The following is an 18,805-nucleotide window of genomic DNA, read 5'->3' as shown; positions in this document are numbered from 1 at the left end:
GGTATGCTCCACTGTGAACGGGCCTTTCTGCCCTGCCCCCAAGACTGTCTAGGAACTATGGCTTATGGGTGTCTTGCTCCTACAGCCTTCTCAGCACTGTGAGGAATTCTGATGTTCAAAAGAAATATAAAGGGCCTTTCTTTTCACAGATCCAATGCTAAGGAGTCTTTCCTTGAAATGTATATTGAAAGCATATAATAGAGCGGTGGAGACTTTGGGTTTTTTTTTAGTGATCTGCAAGTGTGATCCAAAGTAGGTACTTCAAAATCCGTGAGGTCTTCTTTGTCAGAGGCCAATCAAAATCCACAACAGGCTGAGAATATATTTCTCTACACCAAAGATCTGACCCCACAAGGCTGGCCTTAACAAGTCCCACACAGAGGCCTATAAAATTGCCATAGAAGTGGTCTGATATTATTATATTATTATTATTATTATTATTATTATTATTATTATTATCATGTATGTGTATGTTGTTGGGATGTAGGTGTGTGTGTGTGTGTGTGTGTATGCCATGATTTCACGTGGAGGTCAGAAGACAACTTTTGAGGAATCGGTTCTCTCTTAACACTTTGCATGGCAAGTGCTTTTGCCCACTGAGCCATCTCATCAGCCCCTGCCAATTTTGTTTGGTTTTGCTAATATACCTTTTAATGTTATTTTGAGTTGTTATATACTGCCTTTGCATATTTTTCTTAATATATTCTTACTGTAAACTTGAATAGTGGCAAGGGATCTGATGTCCACCACATATCAAGATCTGAGTTGTAAACAAATTTGCTAAAGTTTTAGAACAGTTTTATATTTACAGAAAAATTATGCAGACAGTACAGACAGTTCATGTGTCCCTGGCACTGAGTGTCTCTTGTTCTTAGCATCTGGCTTTGGAACAGGTGCTTACTGAAGTCAATGAACTATGACGGGTACATTCTGACTAACTAAAGTCCATACTTCATTCAGGTTTCCTGTGTTTTCATCTCATGCCCCTTCCTGTCCTAGAATCCTTTTCAGCCTATCATATTTGGTCACCATGGCTTCTTAGGCGACTCTGGGGGCTTCTCAGGCTTCCTTGCTTTTGACAACAGTTTTGAAGAGGATGCTGCGGGTACTTAGACTGCCTACTCAGCTCTTAGAGGACCCATCTTGGTTGTTTCTGTTTTTTTTTTTAACAATTATGAATAAAAATGATATAAATATTCTGTATGGGCATATATTTCAAATCAGTTGGGTATAATATCTGGGAGCTTGGTCTCCAGATCATGCGGTAAGTCCATGTTTAGCTTTCTGAGACTGTGTGTCTTCCAAAAGGATTGTACCATTTTGCATTCACTCCTGGCACTGAATGAGACTAGATATTAATTAACTAAAATAGAGAGAGAAAGGAGGGAGGGGGAGGAACATGCAGAAGAAGAGGGGAGAACAGAGAACAAGAGACGTGTTAGATAAGCCATTTACACAGACCTTGTGCAACGGGAGTCTGATAGGACACTCTCTTTAAGACTGGGCAGTGAAAGAGACATTCGAAGAGATAATGGGCAAGAAGTTTCCATGTGATGAAAAGCATAAAGGGTCCTGAAATTTTGTTTTCTGCTGGTACACAGAGGGAAATTCTGCTGGATCTATGTCTGAGTATCAGCTAAGAAATGGGTTAAGCTGAATCTTCAGTGGCCCAATGAGTGCTACTCTATTTAGGGTTGTGATAGAGAGAACAAGGAGAAAGAGAGGGTGGGAGGAGGGAAGGAAAGAGGGAAGAAAGGAGGGAAAGAGGAAGGGAGTGAGTGAGTGAGGAGTCCAATACCAGCCAGTTGCAATAGGGAAAGCTTGTTAAAGAAACTGACTCAAGGGCCATCCCTAAGACATTTGACCTTAGAAAAATCATTTAAAATCAAGCTTGCCTTTCTTATTCAAAATAAGAAAGATGCCCAGATCTGACTTCTGTCTTCCAATGGACTGACTGTTGCTATGACAATACATTTAATATATTTCCAACCCCTTGGTCGAAATTTTCCCCATAAATTCAATATTATTGGAATTGTTCTTTTTGAAGTGATATATTTTAGGGAACTTAGCTGTTTTGCTCTCATTCGAGTCTTTAAGGATCAGTAAAGCATAAAGTAGGGGATGTATTTTAGTCCATGTTTTCATATAGATTAATCTGTACTCTTCTCCGAAGTTAGAACAATGTTCTCTTTTATTCACATTTCTAACTACTTTATCAATTTAACAGAAGAGAATTCAGACGAGACACTATATTTTATTGTGTTAGATTGTTTACAGGCTACTCTTCAATCCTCATGGCCAATCCAATTCAAATTTGTTTTACCAAAGAAAAGTCGCTATGAGCTGCTTAAGGACAATGGATTTCTTTTGAAAATTACCACTTTTTGTTATTTATTCTTGTGCACGTGTGGGTGCACGGATGTGCAGGTGTATGTGGGGGGGGGCAAGGGGTTGACATCTTCTCAATTGTTCTCCACCTTATTTTTTGAGGTAATGTCTCTTACTGAACCTAGAGCTCACTGATTTTGCTAGACTAGCTGGCCAGCGAGCCCTGGGGATGCTCTTGACTCCATCTCCCCTGTGTTGAGGTTACAGGTGCACATCCCCACACCAGCTTTTCATGAGGGTCCTAGGGACTGAACACAGGTCTTCATGCTTGCACAGAAAATATTCTACCTGCTGATCACTTTCACCAAGCCTCTGAATTTCAATCTGCATGTGTATATATACATATACAGACGTACATATATATATATACATATATGTATATATGTATATATATACATATATATATATAAAAGAAATTGTCTAATTCCGTATTGTCAAAATTTTCAAAAGCTTTAAGTCAAGAAAAGCAACAAAGCTCATTTTCATTAATCTTAAATGTATGACTATACTATGAATAGCAAGTACAATGATTGTGGAGATGCATTATTTAGACTTTATATGCCAGCAAAATGTTGCTTAGTGGGAATGCACACCAATGCAAAGGTGCTTCTGTTGTACTGAGCATTTCTAGAACTTTCTTTTGAATAATTCCCCAGGGTCTAAAGAACCTTTCATTCTGGTCTCTGAAGCTGAGTTTGGTTGGTAACCAATGCAACTTTGGTTACTTCTTTGGTGGCACATAAGATGGGAACTGATTTTGAACCCCTTCCATGCAAAACCCTTGAGCTGGATTGAAGGAATCTGGGTCACCTCATTAGGGTTACAAACAAAGTGTGACTACAGAGTCTGGGCTTATATCACAGCCAAGTAGGATAGTCTGTCTGTTGTCAAGCTGACCAGCTAGAACACCTACCTTAATTCTCTCCACACCCTCCTATAACTTGACCCGAGCTGTTTACTGAGACCACTTCCTCCTTTATTAGAGGGAGTGGGGCTGGTATTTATCTCAACAATTTTAGTAATAAAATAAAGTGAAAGAAAATACCCAGCATTAGTCCATTATAAAGAGACAACCGTGAAGAAATAACATTCATTAGGATGTAGGTGAACCAATAGTTAGTGTTTCTTTTTCTTTTTCTTTTTCTTTTTCTTTTTCTTTTTTAACAGGGTCTCAGGTAGTACTGTTTAGTGTTGGAATTACAAGTATGTATCACCACACTTAACTTTCCAACGTGTAAAATGAGATTTATTTATTTATTAATTCATTTACTTATTGAGACAGAATCTCCCTAAGTAATCCAGGCTGGCCTGGAATTTAGTATGTAGACCAAGCTAGATTCAAACACAAAGCAATTCTGCTTTCTTTCTTCCCAAATGCTGTATTAAAGCCTTGTACCACCATATCTGGCTGTTTTTTTCTTACTTACTTTTTTGGGGTACATGTAAGTGCATCTGTGAGTGTGAATTCATACAGGTATGTATGCACATGGGTGGAGGCCCATAGAAGCCAGAGGTCAGCCTCTAGCCTTGTTCCTCAGGAAACATCCATTGTGTTTGGAGACAGGGTATCTCACTCCTTGAGCTCACTGGTGAGGTTAGGCTGGTTGGACAGAAAGCTCTGGGGTCATCCAATCTCTCTAGTGCTGGGATTACACACCATCCTCTCTCTCTAGTGCAGGGATTACACACGAGCACACTTGGCTTTTTAATGTATGTTCTGTATGTTCCAGGGATCCAACTCAGGTCTTCATGCTTGTGAGCACAGACTATCTTCCAAGGCCCTGAGTTTTATTTATTTTTTATTGTTCTACTTTCTTATTATCTCATCAGATATTAACCCTGAGATTATTACTGTTCTACTTTGAGTAAAGATTTGTTGCACTTTTTGTGTTTTGGGGTGATGGGACTGTGCTTGTCTGTCTCTGTGGCTGCTGGGTGAGTCATGAACAACAAAATTGAAAATATAAATTGATACCCCAATGGAGAAGGCTTTGAAAGGGTGAGCCGCAGGATTAGCCACTGTCCAATAGAAAAGATAGTGACTGGAAGGTCTGGAGTAGAGGACAGTCATTTTGTCTGTGTTTTGGGACGGTTCCTGACATGCCAGACTAAAATTTCTTGATAGCAGTATTTGTATACACCTTATACTCACTTTACATGAACAAGCAAAAGAACAAGTTACTGGATGGGAGACCTGGCCAGGATTAAGTGCATGGGCAGAAAGATCAGGATAGAATGGAAAAAAAATCAGGAATGATTTACAAGGACAATGTCAAAAGGATCTGGTGACTGAATGTCAGAGCCAAGGAAGATGGGGAGAAGGGGAGACTCCGAGGCAGCTGGCTTGGATGACAGCTTGGGTGGGGGATGTGCAGGGAGGCTGTCATCAACAGAAATAGAAAACACAGGCTAGGAGAACAATTTTGAAAATTGGGGGGAACAATGCATCTGATTTTAGTTCAGTGAGTCTGCACCGAGGTGGGAACGTCTGACTGGTGAGGAAAAGCACAGGCTTGGAGTTGAGCAGAGGTCAAGATCAAAGATAAAGTCTTGTTTATGGAGTCGTATCAGTCAAATCGATAACTGGACTCACACAGAGGATGAAATCATCCTTGGAGACTGTGTTGATCAGGAACGATTGGCCAGTTAGGGGACTTAGGAAAATACTCTCACTTACAGACTGGATCTGGGACAAGAAATTGGAAAAGAGAGCCTAGAAATACCATGACAAACCTGTGTCGTGAAGGTTGCAAGAGGACTCCAAAGGCCATGCCACCACCTCAGACCCAAGAGAAGGGACTGAGCTGGTGTATCCATACATTTGCAGCTTGTGGACAACCACTCTGAAAGCTGCAGTAGCAAGGGAAGCCCAGAGTTGGACCAAGGAGGGGCTCAGAGATAGGCTGGGATGGAAACGGTGGCACTATTCTGTTCCATCTTCAACTGCTGCTTCCGAATTCTCTTCAGAAGAGTGTTCTCTGCTGCCCCATCAATGCTAATGTCACCCAGGACTCTGTCCTTGGCTGCAAGCTTACAGCAGTGAAGGCTCTCTGGGTTTCAAATAACAGAAAGCAACTCCAGCTGGCTTGAGCGGAAAGATTTATTGGAAGGATGCAGTTACCTCACAGGACCCAAAGGTCCTGAGTCTTGCATGTGAGCTCTAACCAGAAACCAAGCACCACAAGGCTGCTTCTCCCTTACTGCCTCCCCCGGCTCCCCCCCTCGTCACCATCTATTTTTAAGCCCCTCTCTGTTCACTGAAAACCAGCTGCTCGGATTTTCCAGGCCACGTGACTGAAAACATGTCTGCTGCCCACCCTTGAGTCATATCCCTTGTGAAGCCTCTCAGGGGGGCACCTGAATTGCACTCATAGTTACAATGTCCTCTGAGTTTGTCAGCTTGCTGGGATCAGACCAGCAATGTCACACTGCACAGGCAGTGGTACGGGGGACTGGGTTCTGGAAGTGAGAGGATGGAGAAAGCCTTGCCTAGTCAAGAAGAGGGTAAGGAGAGGAAGGTGTGTGGGTGGCTTCTCTGGCTTTGTTCTTTCCTCAGAGAGCCGGGATGTTCTGGAGCAGCAAATTCAGTGGGGTGCATCTTAGAAGAGGTCCCAACCTAAAAGGCTGCCCAGGACATCATCTTCCTCTATGACCAGCCCTGGCTGCATGCACTTGAGTCCTTGGGGACATGTCCATCCCTTCTGGGTGAACCAGAGTTGAGTGGGGTCAACCAGAGCCTATCCCTAGATGCTCAGAAGTTGGATCTAGATGGAGCATGGACCAGTTCTTTTTGAGGATGGCATAAGGCTGTTGGTAACTACAGGAAGAAGCGGGAATCTGGAGGTGCTGATAGTGTTGTGGGCCCTGGGACCTACCTGCACCCCTGCCTTCTCTCTATTAGGTCTTATAAAGTTAGCTCAGTGATTTTTTTTCTTTTTCCTTGTTCAAAGTAAATTCTCTTTGGGTAGTTTTCTGTCATTGAGATAAAATGCCTTGTCTAATCTAGAGTCATGGGAGTTGCACAATAGGCATTCCCAGGCTCACCTCTTGCTTCCCACATCCATGGTAGGAAATGACTCTTCCCTTTCCCTTGTCACCTTGCTAAGGACAGACAGGATCCAGACAAAAGTGCAACACACAAGTTTGGAACTCTGGCTGTCACTGAAATAATGGGTCTGAAAATAAATACTATTAGCGATTTTTTTTTTTGTATTTAAGAAATCTAACATCTCTCTTTATGTTTTGAGATCAGGATCAATGACTCAGTTTGTCTACTGTGATGAAAACACTTGCTGAACAAAGTCCAACTGGAACACTGTGAACAAAATCATACACGTCTCAATGAGACCAGTAATCCATTTCTGTCTTGGAGATAATGTTTCATTCATGTTGAGAAATGATTTTCATTCCTTCTTCATTTAGTTTATGAATGTTTGAATAAGCCTTTAATTTTTAACAAACTCTATTTTTGGAGTAATTTTAGATTTATAGAGAAATCACGAAAACAGTGGCGCTCCTGGATACTCCTCACATAGTCACTCCCGCTGTCACAAGCAACAGAGAAAGCCTGAGCTTGGCTCATCTCTACTGTATGTTCCTAGGGGCCCACCTAGGAGAACAAATTAGATTTTAGTCGAATTCATTTGGTTGTCCCATATCCTTGGATTCCTCTGGTTTATCACAGCTAAAAACTTTGTTTTTCTTAAGGCTATCTGCTAATAATTTATATGAGCATGAAGCTTGTTTAATGATTGCTCCACTAATTTATACTTCTGCTTGATCTTTTAATGTTTAACATTTTAAAAACAAATCACATTAATTTCTTTTACAAATGTTAATGCTGTGAGATCTGCCAAGAGTTACAATGGCAATATCAGTATTTCAGAATTATTTTTAATAGATGTTATGTTGAATGCTCAGTGTCTCGATTTGCTTCAGGAAAGTAGTCATAGGATTCTAGGGGCGCGGTACAGTGTAGAGATTCCTAACAGTTCCGGATGGTTGAAGCTTCAGGTGCCCAGCAAAACTACCTAGAACCAGAAGTATGCAGCAGAAGCAAGCCAGCTCAGGCTAGATTCTCTCAAGTAGGAAGCCCAGGTCCAGGCTATCTTAAAGGGACCCAAAAAGTCACACTCTTTTGCCCATTAAGACGCCAATTGCATTCTCTATATAAAGAATGACTGGCTTCCTGGCCTGAGCTGTTCCCTGTGTTCGGTACAGTCAGTGCCCTGTCACTGATTGCACTCCAGGGACTTTATATAAGAGAAGTCTTTGTTTTCCTAGCATTTGCTCATTCCTTGGACCACAGCAAGCTTAAATGAAAGACGATGACACCACTAGCAGAACACAGCTAACCCTCCCCAGAGCTGGTAAGAGCTAGGGATCTGGGCAGGCGAGGGGTGGAATGTGAGCAGAGCCTCCATCTTACAGCAGGACGAGTGCAGAGCTGATAAGAGTCGAAAGGAAGAAATCACTGGGTGGCAGGGCCAGCAACAGCAGCCTGACTCAGGGCTCTTAGCAACACAGAAGGAGATTCCAGTATCAGCATCCAAAACTATAATTAAGAGTTTACTCACAAGCACACACAGCACCATAAAAGAGTGAGGTCTGCATGACCTTCAACTAGATTACAATTCATTGATCTGTCCAGCTTTGCCAAAAGTATAGTCCACAAGCATCCGGTTGGCTTCACTTTGCCTGTCCATAGTTCATGGCGTACTCAAAGTCTCTGAAGCTGACGTGACCGTCTGAATCTTGATCTGCTTCCCTGGAAAATGACACGGAAAGTTATTCACACATTATTCCTGTCGGCACCTCCATGTCATGAGCACACTGGAGTCTTCCCTTCTCTGCGTGTCAGCACCAGGGAGGAGCAGCCCTATCTGAAGAGCAAGGGTGGTGCCTGTGCTCCCCTCCCCTACATGGCTAACTCCTACTAAAGTATGGAGGAAAGAAGGGGCATTTATAAAAACCTGCAGAAACACACACAGAATGTGTCTGAGGGATGGATCTAAATGTATAAACTCTACAAGAAAGGGAGGAATAAAGGGCCAGGGCTGATAGAGTGTGAGGCTAGCACACACGAAGCCCTGAGTTAAACCCTAGCACTGCACAGAACTGGGAATAGTGGTGTACACCCATAATCCCAGCACTGGAGAGGTGGAGACAGGAGGATCAGAAGATCAAGGCCATCTTCATCTACACAGTGCGTTTGAGGATAGCCTGGGCTACATGAGAACCTGTCTCAAACGAAAGTAGGAACGATTATTGTTCTATGTGTTGATCTCATACATATTATATACATAACATATGTATATACACATACATATACTCATCATATAACAAAATGTGAGATTAAATAAATGGGAGGAAAATGTTTTAGCAGCCAACGGTGATGACAACAAAGTCTGATGTCCTACACACCACTGTCTTTACACCTTAAGACTGCAGAATTCTAGCACCAGTTCTGGGTTTGAACCAGTTTACACACAGAGCTACTGAGCCTTAAGGAGACTTAAAACTTCTCTAAGGAGCACGCTGCTGGAGAGCAGCTAAAATCCAACTCAAACAAGGACTGTGAAACTCTGAAGTCAGGGCTGCATAGACTCCTGCCATTGTCACCCTATATAACCAAGACACCACCCAGGAAGAAGTTCCTGCACGGCGTGTTTCCTCGCTGGCTTCACTCATATCCTTGGAATCACCGTGAAATACTCGCAATACACATACTAAGCTTTTCTAATTCCTATCAAGAGTGATGGAGATGTGAGCCCTTGACTAAGGGTGTGGGAAGCCTCCGAGGGGGTGTCCTTGGAACCTCTGAGACATGGCTCTGCTCCCTGAACAGGCAGCAGAAAATGGCACACATTCTAAGATTAGGTACACCCAAAGCACAAAACATGGCCAGCAGCAACTCATCAGCTCTGCCACCAGGAAAAAAGCTATTAAATAGCATGTCTGAAAGGATAACACACGGGCATGGTCCCAGCTCCTCTTGGGGACATCCTGAAACAATGCAGGACATGCCTTTTTCTGAGCGTCTGCGGTTGAGGCAAATGACGTTCTGCAGAAAACAATGGTAGCAACCATGTCACAGGGCTTTTAAAAGCAAAGACTGGCCTAAGCAAGAAAGCCACTAATCACTGTAATAGTTTTAAAGCAGGCTTTTAAAATATTGAATTCTAAAATAAACTTTCTGAATATTTCATGCCAAAGTCTCTGAAGTCTATAATGGTTCTGGATAGAGTGATGATAATTTTTCTTTCTTTTGAAGTAGAGAAAAAAAAAAAAAACCCTACTTCTCTGCCCCAGGGCAAAGACCGTGTTGCAGTGTGTTGGGATAAAATGACTGCATACCGTGGAGGCTATTCTTCTTGTTATATCTCTTGGTGAAATATGCATGGTGATTTCATGTTACCCAGCATGCAGGGCACAATGTCAGATCTCTTCTAAGGGATTTAAAACAATCACAGGATCGCACATCACTGACTACGGATATAAACCATCCCTTCGATAAAATTAGATAATTGATGATTCTTCATAGTGCCTACGTATCTGATTAGATGAGCAGCCTTCTCTCCCTTTCTATTCTGAATTGGTATGTCTGAACTATAAATCTCACAGGGCGAATAACATAGAAGAATACTCTTAGGACAAACTGCTTCTGGTGATATCTTGAGTGTGTTTTCACTCACTTAATGGGGCATCAGGAGACTGCAGAAAAGCGAATCCCTCTGCCCATTTTTTCCCCCTGTAAGCAACCTGTTGTTATTTGTATTAACATTTAATTATTCTTGTTGTCTTTGCTACAGCTTTCCACTGGAAGGTGGGTACACTGTCACCAAGCATGTGAAAGGGGAAAGTCCATCTATATGGCTTAGAGAAGGCATGTGTTCCCATACCAAATGGAGAGATATCTGATACATCCTGTTTATGTTTAGGATGAGACGTGGTACAATAGCTGATGCTTGTTCCTGTTTCACACATATGAACAGGTCCGGTCCTTTCAACTTGAGCAAACAGGAAGTTGAAGTTTAAGAGCTAAAAGTTTAAAAGCTATATGACATACAGTTTTTATTACCAACACAAATATTCTGTGGAAGACGAGGACACCACACTCAGTCACAGTGTGATAGGAACAGACAGGTGGGTGGGGAGGGCTGGAGACATGACGAGGGAAAGACTGCCATTAAGTAGGAAGGAATATCATTTCTGTGTACAGTAAAGCCTTCGACCCTGGTTCTGAAACCGGAACATACTGTTTCAGTGCCACTCTGCAAATGTCCAGCACCAAAATATCTCATCGCCTCTCAGCGCTACTAGGAATAATCTCCAAGAGTGCAAGGACTTTTGCCCACAGCTGTCTCCACCTCTTAGCTCACAGCAGGCAATGGCTGTGGTGTGTTGCTTAAATGAATCTGTGGAGTAAATGGAGCTGGGGGAACCTGGGACAATATTACCTCCCAGGAGGTGTTGGGATTGAATAACTTACCACTGCCAACCGTCGGGAAGGCAGCCAGTGAAATAAAACATGGGGAAGAAGCCACCTCCAAATACCACCCAGAGATTCACGATAAGTCCACTATGGTTTGTGTGCTCAGCTGCATTCAGCAAACGCAGAGTAAGCATGGGGACAACCACAGGAGAGATGGGCTTTGGACAACAAGGCTGCTGAGTGTTTTGATTGTAAGAGCAAGGTAAACTCCATCCTCAGAAAAAACCAACTTGAGAAATTCGCTGCATGGCACAAGGCTGATTCAGCTTCAGTCAAGGAACCATAAACCGTTCCAAGGAGCACTCAAACTGTGCCCACCCTGGACAAAGTGACCCCATCCAGGTGGTCAGACAATGACTAATTTTGGCAAATACAGCTTCTTGTCACAACTGTCCTTGTCAGCAACTGTTAGTATCAATTTTGAAATCCCTAGCCCCCATGTCAATGAATCCAAAGGTCAACTACTCTTACCCAATTCCGAACAGCCAAGGTAAGTTCCACCCTGCTTGTGGTTTTTTCCTTTTATAAACCCCTTAAAATTGAGGCCAGGCACCCTTTTCCTGTAGCTGCTGTGCCAGTTTGCTGGACAGGGTCCCTGCTGAGGCTTGTAACTTAACATTAAACCTTATGCATTTGCATCAGTGAGTCAGATCCTTGGTGGTCTTTTTTGGGGTGTCACAAACTTGGCATAACAGTGATGGATGAAGGAATCCCTTGACCGTCAGGCAGGATGGGTAGATGTATCCAATCCAAGGCCCATCCATGTGCAGCCAAGGGAGGCTGTGAATATGGCTCAACATAAAATCATAAAACATTATTAGAAAGAGAAAGAGAGACAGAGACACACACAGAGGGATAGAAAGACAGAGAGATAGAGACTCTGTGTGTGTGTGTGTGTGTGTGTGTGTGTGTGTGTGTGTGTGTGTGTGTGTGTGTGCGCGCGCGCGACTTGATTATGTGGGTCTCAAGGATGACCTTCATAGATGACAATGCTATGTCACCATATCAAAAGGCTAGATACACTAACAGGATATGGAGTCTACTTTCCCATGATGGAACCAGTAAGGAAACCCTCTCTGGTAGAGATCTGGCCACGTATCTAAGCTCAAGGCTTAGAATGGGCTGTTGAAAGGAATCGAGCTCATAGAGATGCATGGGAGGAAAATAGATTGCTATTAACAGTAACAAGTGCTTTCTAAGAATGCAAGTCCAATGACATTAAAGGCCATTTGATTTGTTTTTAAGATGCATAATTGGGACCTGCCTGGAATTGCTTTTGGCAGTAGGGACTCCAGAGAGCTGGCTGCTCTGTATGTGTGACTCCCCGTGAACAACTGAGGAGCTTTTGGGAGGAAAATCTGAGGAGAAAAGAGAGGCGCAGGAAGAGGGATGCAGGAAGAGAGGTGCAGGAAGGGGGTACACCACACAGGGAGATGGAGAAGACACCAAAAGCCCTCCAGTGAACTGATACATTCACCAGGAGAGAGCATCCACGGTGCTGAGTAGCATCTTCCTGACCTCCACTCAGGGTTGTGATGGATACGCATACTATGAGGAGCTTGAGGGTATGTGCCTGTAGTCAGGGGCCGAGAGGACCAAAGAGAGCGCTGTCTGAGCAGGAGAAGTAGGGAAGAGGAAGGCATGTGGGGAATGGTAGTGTGGTTCATCACCTGAATTAAGTCACAGAAGAGAGCGGAGGGCCAGATGCTCTCTGGAAATACGCAGGAATCTTGAAAAGTGTTTAGGTTCCTATAGGATGGGGTTCTATGCAATCCTCTCTGGACTCAGGAGCGCAGGAAGACCTTCAATGACTGTGTGCAATGAGACTTTAATAGGACTGGATAGACCACCCCACTGAATACCAATGTTTTCACTTCTCTAAAACAAACATTCTTCCGTCTACTGTATTACAGTAAGAAGTGCTTTACGGTTACTTTCATGAACATTAGAAGCGAATTGATGTTTTTTTTTTTTTTTTCTCTCTCTCCTGTACATCCTAATTGGTTAATCAGAGTTGTCTCTTGGTGATGCTGTGTAGACTTTGGTAACCAGAGTAGGTACCTCCCTAACCAGAGGCTGTGAGGTCTGAGCCTCAGGGAGCCTAGGTTTCCCACTGTGATCTCTCACAGACCACAGTATTGCCTACTGACTTCTGAGGGAAAACTAACGTTATCTGTGTGTGTTCATATACATGGGAGTGTACACGTATGTGCAGGTGCATGAGGAGTCCAGAGGATGAGCCTTGGGTGTTGCTTCTCGGGTGCTGTCCACCTTTTTATTTGGGGTAGGGCATCTCACTGGCCTGGACACTGACACCCAGGTGAGGCTAGTTAGTTAACAAAGCAGTAGGGATTCACGTGTCTCCTTCTCCCAGTGCCTGGATTACAAATGTGTGCCACCACATTCAGCTTTTTAAACATTTTTTATGAGCGTTCCAAGGATCGAACTCAGGTCCTTGTGCTTGAAAGGCTAGCATCCAATTAGTTGAGCTGTCTAACCAACCCCAAGAGTGCTTACTTTAATAAAAAAAATATGCAAATAATGAGTGTTTCTCTAAAGTAGTAGCTGCTTCTTATAGAAAACATTTCTATCAGAACCATTTCTTAGAATGCCCTGAAAATACTTGTTTCTTGAAAAGTTGTTTTTGTTGTAAAATCATTTCAGAGTAGCTCTTGGCAGGTTTCCAAAGGCAGATTTCAGACTGGAATACTGGCTCTTCCAAAGTTACTTAAGGAAAAATGAGAAACGAAACAAAGAGACAAAGGAAGGTTTATAGATTGTATTACATTAAAACAATGCAATGTTCTTTATTAAAAACGGCATAAAGACAATGAAAATGACATTTTAAACTGGAAACAAGAATGCAAGCTAGTATCTTTGTTACAATTGCAATCCTATAAATATCTATATTCATTTGCGTGGAAGTTAGAGGTTCCATGCTAAGTAGAGTAACGATGATGGGGTGATGGCTACTGCGGTCTTAAAGTATTACTTAAGGAGATGGCTTAGCGGGTAAGTGCCTGCTGTGCAAGCATGAAGACCAGAGTTCAAATTCCCAGAACCCGCCTGGAGCCAGACACAGTAGCACACCTCTGGAATCACAGTGCTCTTCAGAGAAATGGGAGGGAGAGGCAGGAGAACTGCAGGGATCTTGTGGGTCAGCAGCAAATACAAACAGCCCCTGTCTCAAGCAAGGTGGACTGATACCCAAGACTTCCATGTGCATGCCTCCATACACAAAAAGGTGGAGACACTAAAGCGCTCCCTAGTATGACCTATTTTTCTCTTTAGTCTGAATATCCGGAACAGCCTGTTTCCCAATGCACAGGTCCTCAGGAGCTAGAGCAGGGTTTCTCAACCTCGGCCGAGAGTTTTGTACCAAAGAGTGCTGTGTTACAACAGGTGTGACTATACACAGTGGATGCCCAGCAGGGTCCCCGGCCTCTATCCATTAGATGTCAGTTACAAATGTCTCCCCAAATTGCCAAGTGTTCCTGGAGTGGTGGAGGCAGGAGGAAAGACCAAGTCTCCCTTGGTTCAGAACTACTGAGCTAAAGGCACCATGGTTTGAGGCAATCATTGGGAATATTCTAGATAAACCCAAATGTACTAAAACAATTGCTTTGTCTGGGGGATGCCTCAGTGGATAAAGCACTTGACATAGGAGCACGAAGGCCTGAGTTTGAATCTCCAGAACCCATGTAAGGCTGAGATAGATCCCTGGAAACTTCCAGGCCAGCTCTCCTGGTACATGTAGTGATGTACGGCAACAAAAAGGAATCCTGGCTCAAGCAGGGTAGAAGGTTGTCCTCTGTCCTGTACCATCACATACGTGTGCCACACTCACACACATAATACACGCAGACATGCACACACAGTATATATCATACACACATGCATACGCACAAAGACACACAAAGACACACACACACAGACATACAGATTAAAAATCAATATCTCAAAGACATTTCTTCAACAAGTACTTTGAGCTTCCCCAGAGGCACGTGCTTCCTAAATGGATGATGCAGATGATGGCCCGATACTGTGTCTGGCCAACCCTAGGTTTCTGATGGAAAACAGCTCAGTGAAGACCCGAATTGAGGGGCTCCTGCTGCTGGAAGCAGGACTGCCAGACATCTCTGTGTTCATAGCAAGCACACTGACAGTCAGTAATTATGTGAGTCACTGCCATCATCAAGCATGGTTTTTGAAAGCTGACACCGTGTTTGATTTTCTTGAAACATGAATGTGAAATTCAGCGTGGAAGCAAAAATTTAAATGAGAAAAGTTTTTATGGAGGGCAGTTTTGGAAAAGAGGAAACGGAGAGAGCGCATCTCTTTCTTTTTGGTTCTGTATGGAATAATTTCAATGAAAGTCAAAGCTGCCATTCTGTTAGGGACAAAACTGTCATATTGACAGAACAGGAAGAGTAAAAATTATCCACCAGGCAAGGAGTCCCTGCTGGGGAAGAGAGGACCCGCCAATTGAAGATGCGGTAATGACAGCTTCCCCCACAGCAGCCTTCTCTTGTGAGGGCCCTGGTGCTTCTCTCCACTGGCGAGCTAGCCTCTTTGTTGATGAGAGTCCTGCAGGGCTCTGCAGCAATTGTGTTGGTAATGTGTTTATTAATTTTACCTTTTTAAAGACACACATTAAGAAAAGCCACTCAGACGCACAGGGAAGATTAAAGAGATATGGGATAATTTCTGGTCTTTCCTGGGTGTCTATGTGTCTGGCAATTTCTTCATTGTATACTTGGCCCCTTTGTGTTCACCTTATACTCTATACCCCACTTTTACTCACACTGTTGCTGGGAACACTTTGCCTCAGCCATGCCCTGCACCAGGTATCTTTAGATATTTGCCTGGGACTGCTCAGATACATGGCATGTGTGCCCATGCACCCACACAAACATAAACCACAGAACTAAATGGTTTTATGGCCCTACAGGGCCACCGTTGACCAATCAGGCAACAGGATTCAGTGGATAAACTATTAATCGTTGTCTCTTGGACATAAACTTTGAGGTCTTTCTTTTGGTTCACTGATGGTTCCAGTGTCACTCACTGTAGTACTGAACTCGACAGCAGACACTTGTGTTGTTCCTTGTTTCACCATAACATACACTCAAATCTTCCTGCAGGCTATGCATTCAATAGGAACCCAGGCTCGGACCATAGAAGGTTTCTTTTGGGAGATGCAGTTCCTTTGAATGGCGCATTTAAATTGCCATCAGCCCAAGCATGTCACTTCAGATTCTCATTTAGTCGAAAAGGATCTCAGGACTTGAAGCAGATCCATCTTCAGCTATTTTCAAAACGCTTTTTAGAACAAATTAAATATTGCCTTTACAAAGACAGCTCAATTTGAAGTTGTGGACAACTGAAATGACAGTTATAGAAAGCCATACCAGCAGACTTCTCATCACTGTCGCATACACATCCATTCAATAATATTTCATCTGTCAACAACAAATAGAAACATTAAGCCTTTAAGTAACCCTTCATTGTGAAGACAACACACACCTGAATATAAGATCCTCACAGGACAATTTGGGAGGTAGAGGTACAGGTGAGAGCCCAACAGGTTTAGATGGACCTGTTGGATAAACTATGAATAATACAAGGTACCCAGACCAGACCAAGAATAAAGAATTTAAGAAGCCATGGAGACCTCCTTGGGCCTCATTAGCGTCAAGCGCAGTTAGGAATAATAATGAAGAGGTTGCCATTAGTTACTCCCCCATATCCAAGTTGCCCACTCTGCTAGGTAGCAGCTATTACATTAGTGGGACAGATCCCAACCTCAAGGTCTAGACATAGGACTGAACTGGTCTAGGTCAATCACTGTACTCTTATCTCCTGCTTACCATAGTGCTTGGTTCAAGAATTGATTGGTTTATGCCAGTTAATACCTGGCATTCCTTTCTTGGACACCAGTGATTGGAAAAGAGTTGACTCAAATGTAATAAATTCTGGAGATTCTGTCTGCAAGCTGGAGAGGTTCTTCCAGTTTGGACATCTGGGATGTGAACAGCATTTTCCTTCCATAAGGGTGCAAGTCTTCACACAGCCCTGGCATCCAGTAGTACACAGAGCTGACAATTTGTGCACAGGCATTCAAGTGCTGATTGCCAGCTGAAAACGGGGCTGTCCACATGGATAGGAAGGCTCAGAACAGCCAAGGGAGCTATAGTTTATCAAAACATACCTGATCCTTGTCCTGTGTGAAGGTTCTTAGTCTCTGACCCAATAAACACCTTGGTATTTCAGGCCTTTTGTAAAAGACTCCTTTCCATTGGCAAGAGAAATCACCCTAATATGTCCTGTATCCTGCCTTCAATCCTTTCTAAACCTGGGAAGACGAGACAATAAATATGGGTAGCCTCCCCCTTGTATGGAGTAGATATTTTCTCAGGCCCCCAGTGGATGCCTGAAACCATGGACAGCATCTAGTCCTCTGTATACCATGTTTTTGCTACATTCGAGTATCTCTGGCAATGTTTAATTAGGCACTGTGAGAGAGATTAACCACATCAACGAACAGCACAATAGCACATTGATAACTCGACATCATGATGAAATTGCTACCACTATTACTGTCACACATTGGGGCCACTATTAATTTATTCCCACAAATGCATTTATTCAACACACAGTTATTGCCTCGGATGAGCTAAGATATGGGGACAGCTGTGAGCAAAAGCAAAGTAGGCCTCACCAACAAGGACAGTGACTAGCTACAGGCAGCTAGAGTGCACATGTGGCCATGCTGGACAAGGAAATGACTTACGGGATAAGGAAGATGGCATTCTATTAGAGTGTTCATCTCTTGAGTTTCTACTTAATATTCCTGGGCTGAGGTTCTGAATAATTATATCTAAGGAAAGTAAAATCCTGGATAATGGGACTACTGTAATTTTGGGGGGAAATATTCTCTCATTATGATTTTTTTTCTTAGATGCCGTCTCAAGATCATTGTTTTATTTAGTTCTATAATTTAAAGAACCAACTTGCTGGTTGCAGCTATTGTGATTTCTGTTTATGATACATTTATTTATTTATTTATTGACAGAGTCTCATGTAGTCTAGGCTGGCCACCAGTTCAGTATGCAGACCTTGAACCTCTTCTCTTCCTGCATCTGATTCCCAAGTTCTGGGACTATAGTCATGAACTACCATGCCTGGATTTTTACATGGTGCTGATGGGCATGGAACTCAGGGCATTGGGATACCCAGTAAGCAGTCTACTAACTAGGTTACATCCTCAGCTGTAGGGAGACTGTGGTGTTTGTGTGTGCTTTATGTATGTAGTACTCACATACATATGAATGTCTGGGCACAGAGGAGAGGGGGACACTGAGTATATCTTGTTCTATCACTCTCCACTTTATTCTCTTAAAACTGAGTTTCTTGATGAACCTGAAGCTAGGCTGGCAAATGGCAAGCCCCACTGGTTCTTCTTCTGCATCTCTACCCCAACAGAGCTGGGGTTATCACTGGCTTTTTATAAAGGTTCTGGGGACTTGAACTCAGGACCTCATGATTGCCCAAGTACTCTTACTTGCAGAACCACTTGTCCAGAACCTAAGTATTATTCTTAATCTGATAAAGTAGATCCTCCAGCCGAAGCAAAGGGAAAAGTTGATGGAAAATGCAAGCATGGTTGGTAAAATGATGTTATCTTAAAAGACTCACTTTTGGCTGGGCGTTGGTGGCACACGCCTTTAATCCCAGCACTCGGGAGGGAGAGGCAGGTGGATCTCTGTGAATTCGAGGCCAGCCTGGTCTCCAGAGCGAGTGCCAGGATAGGCTCCAAAGCTACACAGAGAAACCCTGTCTCGAAAAACAAAACAAAAACAAACAAACAAACAAAGACTCACTTTTTCCTAATTATTAAGTTTTAAGAATGAGGAATCATCA

The 18,805-nt window shown here is 43.1% G+C and overlaps 1 protein-coding gene across 6 annotated transcripts in view; it reads right to left on the bottom strand.

Annotated features, from left to right (window-relative positions):
- Positions 1–18,805, bottom strand: part of Efcab11 (EF-hand calcium binding domain 11) — a 185,256-nt gene that overhangs the window by 25,262 nt on the left and 141,189 nt on the right. For 4 of the 6 annotated variants that reach the window (XR_003486141.2, XR_004770378.1, XM_027419093.2 and 1 more), the window contains one exon: positions 7,152–8,155. The exons of the other annotated variants lie outside the window; for them this stretch is intronic. Coding sequence is in view for 1 of the 4 variants with exons in the window: in XM_027419092.2 (XP_027274893.1) it covers positions 8,077–8,155 (79 nt within the window). In the remaining 3 variants the exon portion in view is untranslated. Of the gene's footprint in view, positions 1–7,151; positions 8,156–18,805 lie in introns of those variants that run through there. 6 annotated transcript variants of the gene reach the window in all.

This window comes from Cricetulus griseus, chromosome 5, assembly GCF_003668045.3.
Source record: "Cricetulus griseus strain 17A/GY chromosome 5, alternate assembly CriGri-PICRH-1.0, whole genome shotgun sequence".
Taxonomy (NCBI): Eukaryota; Metazoa; Chordata; class Mammalia; order Rodentia; family Cricetidae; genus Cricetulus; species Cricetulus griseus.
The sequence above is the reverse complement of the archived record's forward strand: the minus strand, read 5'-3'. Positions and strand labels throughout refer to the sequence as shown.